Consider the following 8,737-nt stretch of genomic DNA (forward strand, 5'->3'; position numbering starts at 1 on the left):
CAGCTAGAACCAGTTGAATAAACCATGCCAAAATTAATGACTCGTCAAATGTCTTCCCAGCTTTCTCCCAAGCCTTAATTTTATCATCAAGATCACCTCCCTAGGTAGAAAAAAATGCACAGTTTAGATTGTGTATATAATCCCCAAGTATGCATGGTGAACATGCAGTAGTTTCAAAGAGAAGGCTGGAGGAACTTATTAGCTAGTAAGTAGAAAATTTCAAGGAATTATCAGTTTCCACATGAAGACATTTTACATAGACACATGAATTTCTGTGAAACAATTCATGTACCATAACAAAACAAAACAAAAACAAAAAAATCTGCTGGCAAACCTCTTGCAAAGACCAAGAGGTTTACCTTTATAGATCATGCCCGCAGACGCATTTTTCCTTAACTAAGGTAAAGAGATGTAAACCCAAAGTTTGGTTTCATTACTCAAACTGGAATTTTGGGTTATAATTACAATAGTAAAAATGAATTGACAAAAAATGATTTACATACAATTTGATGAGACATGGGACAATTTTTAGGGGATGAGATAACATTCAAAATTCATGCAACAATTTTAAAAGCACAAATTATCAGAACACCTTTCCATTTTATCTATCTGAATACTTTCTATATTTATCTAGTAGTTTGCTGCTACATGTACATGACAAATGTCAGTTGCTGTGTGCTTTTCAATGTGTAAATATTGAGTTATGAATTAAATTGAGGCGGGGAGAGAACAAAAGAACAAAGAAGATGATCTAGCAGTCACTATATCATGATATGCTAAGTAACATCACATGTGTATCACCAAATTAAAAACAGACTTTAAATCAAGACAGATATATTTGACATAAACATCCAAACTCACCTCACAATATTCTGTAACAAGGCAGAAGAACTCTCCATCCATGAAACTATCCAAGAACTTGTCAATGTTAGGATGATTTAGCTAAAAAAAGGTGAAAAATTCAATCTGGCACTTGTTGTTACAAAGACAGTGGGAATTGAGAGCACTCTCCCAAACAGCTATGCTACAATACTTGTAGGGAATATCACAAGTGACATCAAATTTTTTTTTTACTATTTCTATGTCCACAATTCATCTAGCCTGCTTGCAGGCCGTAGTTGGTGTGTGCATGCAAGATTCAAGGGGGCAAATATATTTGGTTGCCATAATGGATGGGTGGAATTGATCTGGGAGGAGTGACAAACCAAAAGGGAGGAAAGAGGAGAAGAAAAACCAGAAACCCCCCCCACCTTGCCTCTCACTTTATCACTTGTCCGAGATCTTCCACCCGTCCAATATAGTGACCAAATGTATTCACCATGTTGAATCTCCCACATACCAACTTTCCCCTATGAGCAGTGTACAATTCATCATTTCTAGGCAACCTCAGAAAGTCTCAGTTATTTCAGTTAAAGTAAAAAAATACTGGATGTTCATTTGACAAATTTAAGTTTTTTAAGTTCAGGGTATATGTTGCTTGTTGTACATTATGCTCTCTTGCATATCTGTCGATTAATACGAGCTAATTTTTTAAACCTACATTGGATAACAATCTAGCTTCTCTCATGGCATCTACTGTTTCATCTGGCTGTAGCTCCCCCACAAATATCTCCTTCAAAACCTTCCTAAATGAATTAAGAAGATAAATTATGTGTCAGTGATAAAAACTTTTTTACAGATCTGCTGCTGAAGAAGTTTGTTGAATAATTAATTTCTGATTCCTGTTTCAAGGTTGTTTTAGTGAACTCTACAGTTACATTACATAAATTCAGGTTTTTTTTTTTCCATGGCATGGACAAATAAGCTTAATTGCTACTTGATTGTCCATTTGTTGAGTGATCTTGTTCCATACTAATAGCAGAGTTGAATCAGGGAGAATTTTCTTACAACAGCCCTTTGTTCCATTAAAGCAAGAAGAGAAGATTCATATGGTAATTTTTTAGTTAGAAACGATCTTACCCTGACAGACACGTCCTCGTTCTATCCACTACCAAGGTTAATCTGATACCTGTGGCTTTCCTCTAGACTCCAGTGTGTAAGCACAAATACAATCAAAATGCACCTCACTTTGTTCTCATAAAAGTTTGATGTGCATAAAAGCTTAAGCTTTTATCGTTTTCGACTTGCAAGTAGTAAGTAGCGATATGATTTTAGCTGGGTATATCCTATTTATTCTCTAATTCATTAGTTATCTTACTTAATTATTTAGACACGACCCCACAAGCGAAGTGTCGTTTTTAATACTTATCGTGTATAATTAAAGATTATTGATTGATTGATTGAGCGCAAGAGGTCACCTTCTAAAATATTTGTTGCAGCGAGTTCTTCATAAATCAATAAAGTGTTCACTTGCGTTATACATCTACACACACAGTTTTATAGTTTCAATAGGAACTGAACATTTTGCTCTTTCCCACTGTTACGCATAAACAGGGGAACAATGGTATCGACATTCTACAAACAAGAACCACCAAAATCATACAGTGATATTGGTCAATAAAGGTGCTGTAAACAAAAAAATTAATGATATCACACAAATGATAACCCTGCGGCAGCCGGTGGAAGTTTTACCGCCCAGATAAGTCCGCCTGTTGCATACTTTTCGGACAGTTTTTTTTTTTTTTTTTTTACATCTACTACGCTATGGAAGTGAATGTATGTTACTCTTTCTCACCGGATGTGTGGAAGAGTTGACTGACAAACGAAGATAATTTTGATTCCAAACAGCCAGTTTTGGGTTAGGAGTCCATGTATGGGAATACATTGGAATACATTGGAATACATTGGAATACATTGAAAATATATACCGAGCTCAGGACATTTTACGGGGTCATACATGGACTCCTAACCGGTGAAGAAGAAGGCGCCATTTTTGATTTGATTAGTGGTGTTTCACCAATACTAGCGGGAACTCACGACTAAAGTTTCCGTGAGGACCTTCTTCAAGAGCCATTACGATGAAAAACCTGTGATGGAACGGACCTCTTGGATACATGGAGGGGGAAAGAATTCTGAATAACGGATACATCGAGTACACTTCTCGATGTTATACTGACAACTCATCCGCAACGATTCTGCTATACAACGACCTTACAACTCGGTATCAGTGATCATGACATGGTTGTCACAATTCGTAAGTGGAAGCTTCCTAAACCTCCACCAAAGCTCATTAGTTATCGTTCGATGAAACGGTTCGACATTGATATTTTTCTCCAGGATCTAAACAGTGTCCCTTGGGACTGTGCGTTTATTCACGATGATATCAACGACATTTGGGCGACCTGGTATAAATTATTCACTGAAGTGATTGATCGTCACGCACCACTTAAGAAGAAATTAGTACGCGGCAATGCCGTGTCATGGATGACACCAAAAATTATCCAGGCTATAAACACTAGAGATCGTCTCCACAGAAGGTTTACTAAGAAGAAAACATCTGAAAATTGGGAGACCTACAGGAAACAACGGAACCTTGTTACATCCTTAAAACGTTCTTCCCTCAAGTCTTACTGCATTAATGTATCCACAAACTCCAAACACCCCAGGGAATTTTGGAAGAAATTTCATTGTTTACTCCCAAGTAAAGACAGAGGTAACAGCCATGTTCAGCTGATTGAAGACGGGCGCCTCATCACCGATAGTACTGATATCGCCAATCTTCTAAATGATTATTTCATTAATGCAGTACCTAGACCGGCTAGCGACATGCCCAACTTACAGCCAGAAGAGTTCAAGACACATCCAAGTGTTGTATCCATTAGACGGAAGCTTGGAAGACAAACGAGCTTCTCATTTACTCCTGTTCAGGACTCCTATATCAAAAGGATACTTTCTACTATCAAAATCAACAAAGCCACCGGTGCTGACGGAATCTCTCCACGCCTGCTGAAACTTGCTGGGCCAAGAATTTTCAGTTCTCTCACAAAATTAATTAACCAGTGCATTGTTAGTGGTTCCTGGCCTACAGATTGGAAAACCTCTATTGTCTCCCCGATCTATAAAAAAGGAACTGAGACTTTAAAATCTAATTATCGTCCTGTATCTGTATTATCGGCTGTTTCAAAGGTAGCGGAAAGAGTTATCTTTGATCAGTTATATGAGTTTTCTCTTGACTTTCTCAGCGGGAATTTGTCTGGTTTCTTGAAACGACACTCGTGTACGACAGCCCTTCTCAAGACATTCGAAGACATTAGGAAAAAATTAGACTCTAGCGAACACTCTGCAGCAATTACCATAGATCTCTCCAAAGCATTTGACTCTATCAATCATGATTTGCTTCTTGCAAAGCTGTCAGCTTATGGTGTAACTAAAGACGCCTTACAACTTCTACGTTCTTACTTGACTGACCGTAAGCAACATGTCAAGACTGACAGTGTTTTGTCGGATTGGCAAATTGTGAGGTGTGGAGTTCCTCAAGGCTCAATCTTGGGCCCCCTTCTCTTCAATATATACATGAACGATGTGAATTTTTCAGATATTTCGTGCTCTCTAAGATTTTATGCTGATGACACTACTGGGTACTCTTCAAACCTCTGTCCATCTACCTTGCAAATAAATCTACAAAACAACGTTGGTCTACTCGCTTCCTGGTTTTGTGAGAACTTTGTGGCGATCAATCATAGTAAATCTCAATCCATAGTTTTCAACAGAGCAACTTTACCAACGCCCTTTGTTATTGACAGTAATGAACTGGATTACGTTAAACATATGAAGCTTCTTGGAGTAGTCATCGACAATTCACTCTCTTTCAACGTACACATTAAAGAAGTTTGCCGGAAAGTGAATACAAAAGTTTCAATTCTTCGTCGCATTCGTAAATTTATACCCTCAGATGTGATGATTAAATTGTACAAAGCTTTCATTCTCCCTCACTTCGAATATGCATCACCACTGTTTATAGGTCTAAGTAAGGGTCTGTCTGCGAAACTGGAGTCAACCAATGCATTCGCTCTGAGGACTCTTCTCAATTATTCTAAGTCGACTGCTTACGAAGAGTTATTGAAAACTGCAAATATTAAAAGTTTAGAACATCGACGCATAGAACAAGCACTTATACTTGTATATAAAAGTATTCATAACCAGACACCGAACTACATTCAGGAATTGTTTTCTCTGCGAAGTAATGGTTACAGCCTACGTGGCCATCTTAAGGTTGTTCTTCCAAGACCAACCTCATCTTATATGCAACATTCTTTTACGTACCAGGCTAGCAGACAATGGAACAATCTGACAGACAAAATAAGGATGTCGGAATCCCTTTCTATATTTAGGAAAAATTTGCAAGACATACAGTTGTCCTCATCGTATGACTGCAGCTGTTTGTTTTGTAAACAAATAGTCTAGTCACAAATAGCAATTATTCATTCTAGATAATTAATTTTTATTTCTTACCTATTACTTATTACTTATATATGTAAATTATGTCAAATTTTTATAGCACATTTGCATTTAAACGAGCCATTCGCTCATATGCGATATGTGGCTAAATAAAGTTACTTACTTACTTACTTAAGGCGCTTCTGAATGGTGAAACAAACGATTTGTTTGAAGACACCAAGGTCCGTCTTCGCCAGTATAGTTTTGCAATTATGTTTCTTTAAAGCAAGCTTATGATAGCTTTTAAAGTTTTGTGCAGTTTTATGATTATCATCAAGCTACAGGGAAACGATGTTGACTTTCCATCGATTGAATTTTAGTAAATGTGGAATACCATTCTTCTGAAAAATAATTGCGCACGATCGATGGAAAGGGTATTCGTTTGTCTTCATCGACGGGAGAATGTTTTACCCATGTAATACACTTGTTTTGCATACTGAACTTTACACATTTCCAAAGATACTGACAATAAGTAGAATTAATTCAACAATTAAGAGCTTCTTTCATCGGTGATCATTTCCGTTGGTGATCAATTCCGTTATTCTCATGTTCTCAAATTATGTGTGTTTTGGGGGTGACATTGTAAGGAGAAATGAGATGCTAGTCACCCCCAAGTCAAAGGGTTAAAAAAGGCGAAATCTGTTTAATATTTTTGTGAGTACATGGAACAACATTTTGAAAGATGGCATGATTATGTTTATGAAGCAATTCTCTAATTTTCTTTTAGACTATCTTTCTCCGCTACGATCACCCTTGAATGCCAAAAATGGCAGCAAGTTGGGTTGCAAAGTTGCAGAAGAATCTGTGTCAAAATACACATTGTTTTCAACCAAGTTTCTGAGATGGGCTATTGAGACTTTGAAAAAAGTCAAAGCAAAAGGGAAGCACCTTGATGAAATCACAAACTCCTCAAATTTAGGTAAGTGAGAGCTGCAAAATAAGTGTACAGAGTTTTCAAAAAGGATTGGCTATTAGCCAGTATATGGTTAGTTGCATGCATTCTGGGATCATGGGGCATGCTGCCCACAAAGTATTGTTTCTGGGAGAGGGGATGGCACAGGGGTGAGAGGACTCACCCCCCCCCCCCCCTCCATGTTGTGATGCAGGTTCAATTCCTGGACTTGGCATGAGATGTGGGTTGACTCAGTTTTTGGTTCTTGTCCTCACTCCAAGAGTATTTTCTCCAGGTCTTCCTGTTTTCCTCTCTCTGTAAAAAATCTGCAAAAAATTTTTTTTCTTTCTTTTCTTCTATTTACCTCCCTGTCATGGGGAGCATCGCATATGGTCTTAGGCAATAAAGACCCAGTTACCCCCAATTGAGTTGGTTTGTACTTAATCTATTTAAAATGTATGGGCTCTAAAATTCTATCTCATGCATTTGTTTGGAAGTATATGCAAAGTGATATGATAGTTGGTTGGCTAGGTAAACATGAGCTAGGTAGAGATTGAATGGGTGCTCAACCAGCATGAAAATGTAATTTAACCTTAAATATTTTTGTGGATGTTTATGCGAAAATGGCCTTCAAGGAAGTTGTTTGTTCAGGAAATTTGTTGTTTTTTCACAACTCAAAATCAAGGTAGTTTTTTTTATGTTCTAAAATGGTGGCCAGTACTTAAGGAGAACCCTGAATGTTTATGACTTTTTTTGTCCCTTCCTCTCCAAGCATCTGAATATAAAAAAGAGACTTGAAGAAACCTCAGAATTTTTTTTATTTCTTATCTTTGATAATCAATCTCAAAATGACTTTTGTCTCCTACACGAAATATAGTTTCTAGTTGTGTGATAGTGGGAAACAATACACCTGTATACCTTCTTAGAACACCCCTGATCATTTTGGTGAACTGACAATACTGACTTTAGTATAAATACTAATGAACAACTTCCTTAAAATGGTTGAAAAATGTTAATTTTGTTTGTAAGAGTTCATACTTATCCTTCATTAGAAGTAATGTGAAAATTAAAATGATTACTGACTAATATACAGTTCTATGGATTTTTGTTTAGTGAGTATGTTGCTCAGCGACACATTATCTATTCAGAATGGTAAATATCTCAAGTTTATTCCTTCACTGGACCAACTTGGCAAGACAATTTATTTGATTATTGTTCAGCTCATATCTAAGGGTCAGTTTGACCAGGCTTTTTGTCATGCTAATGACTTGCTCAAGTTCATTCAAGTGGTCAAGTCCTGGAAAAACTATGATGGTGGAAAAATGGAGAAGGGGCTCTCTTCACTCTCTCTTCGAATGAATGGATGGTCTCCATTGTCAAATAGAACTCCTTATCTTGTGGAAGGAAAGTGTTCTACTGTTTGTTACTAGTCAGTTTGTGAGAGGTGATGGGTGAAGTACAACTGTATGTTGTCATTCAAAGTGCAGTTTTTGATTCACAGTTTTGTTTTCTTCACAGAATTCACATTCTGAGAGAATGTGTTACAGTTGCACAGCAAGCAAGCAAGGTTATTCACGATGCTCTTGAAGACCCTGATATTCCTTTATCTCTTAAGGAGCTGTGATGGCTGGGTAGTACTGTTTACAATGTAGGCTGTGTGTCCTATCAAAGTGACTGTTTTACTGACGGAGTGCCATTGCTGGCTCTTGCCTGTGATGAGTTAAAAATCTGTAGCTTTGGAGCTGAAACAGAAGAGAAAATCATTGTCCAAGCTGAAGAGGTAAAGTCTGTTCAATTGATGAAGGTACTATAATTTAAAGTTTATTGAAATAATTAATAGTTCAGTTGAACTATGGTTTGACCCTATACCTGAGAGTTTTCCTCGCTGAAAATGTTACATTCAAGTATTGTTTCAAGACTGTCTTATGGGAAGCAGGTGTTCTAAGCTAGAACAAGGTCCTTTCATACAGTCAACAACTGCCAGAATTCGACAAATTTCTTAATTACTGGTAGCTAAACACACGTAGAAGTAAAGAACAACCCAGCACAGGAGTATAAAGGGGTTTTGGAAGACTTTAAGGGAAACTTTGACAAAAAGTTTTGTGCTGAACTTTTCAACTTACTAGCCAAGTGGCCAGTGACATCTTAGATGTTACAGCAATTTTAGTTTGTTTACTAGCCAAACTGGCTGTTGGAAATCAGAAACCACTAGCCAAAACTGAATTTCCACTAGTCTGTGGCTAGTTGGCTACCATTAGTGTGGAGCGCTAGAGGGGAGTAACCTTTTCATGAACTGGTATTCTTTCTAGGGGGAATCACCAACACTCCTAATCAGTTCATGATTCTGAAACTGAAATAAGCTGTGACAAGATAGGCCTTCTAGCTCATGAGGTCAATTTGCTATGGCTACAAACATGAAACAGGTTTGCGATTAACCAAATAGGAACAAGAGTGGGTAAGAGGGGAAAA

At 37.4% G+C, this 8,737-nt stretch overlaps 2 protein-coding genes across 3 annotated transcripts in view; one reads left to right on the forward strand and one right to left on the reverse strand.

Annotated features, from left to right (window-relative positions):
• Positions 1-2,853, reverse strand: part of LOC148715952 (serine/threonine-protein kinase Nek11-like) — a 3,422-nt gene extending 569 nt beyond the window's left edge. Inside the window, exons 1-5 of one of the 2 annotated variants that reach the window (XM_088746226.1) lie at positions 2,675-2,773; positions 1,960-2,021; positions 1,541-1,625; positions 862-942; positions 1-100 (exon numbers count right to left, since the gene is read on the reverse strand). The exon at positions 1-100 is cut by the window's left edge and continues 19 nt beyond it. In XM_088746226.1, coding sequence (XP_088602352.1) covers positions 1-100; positions 862-942; positions 1,541-1,625; positions 1,960-2,021; positions 2,675-2,764 — 418 coding nt within the window. In that variant the 5' untranslated portion in view covers positions 2,765-2,773. Of the gene's footprint in view, positions 101-861; positions 943-1,540; positions 1,626-1,959; positions 2,022-2,674 lie in introns of both variants that reach the window. The other variant, XM_088746225.1, reaches the window with a different exon arrangement.
• Positions 2,854-3,117: 264 nt separating this feature from the next.
• Positions 3,118-7,698, forward strand: LOC148715953 (uncharacterized). Its single transcript, XM_088746227.1, has 4 exons — positions 3,118-5,151; positions 5,514-5,526; positions 6,104-6,295; positions 7,382-7,698. Exons 1-4 carry the CDS (start codon positions 3,118-3,120, stop codon positions 7,696-7,698), a joined length of 2,556 nt encoding a protein of 851 aa, XP_088602353.1.
• The last annotated feature ends 1,039 nt before the right edge of the window (positions 7,699-8,737 follow it).

Source organism: Stylophora pistillata, unplaced genomic scaffold, assembly GCF_964205215.1.
Source record: "Stylophora pistillata unplaced genomic scaffold, jaStyPist1.2 SCAFFOLD_378, whole genome shotgun sequence".
NCBI classification, from domain to species: domain Eukaryota; kingdom Metazoa; phylum Cnidaria; class Anthozoa; order Scleractinia; family Pocilloporidae; genus Stylophora; species Stylophora pistillata.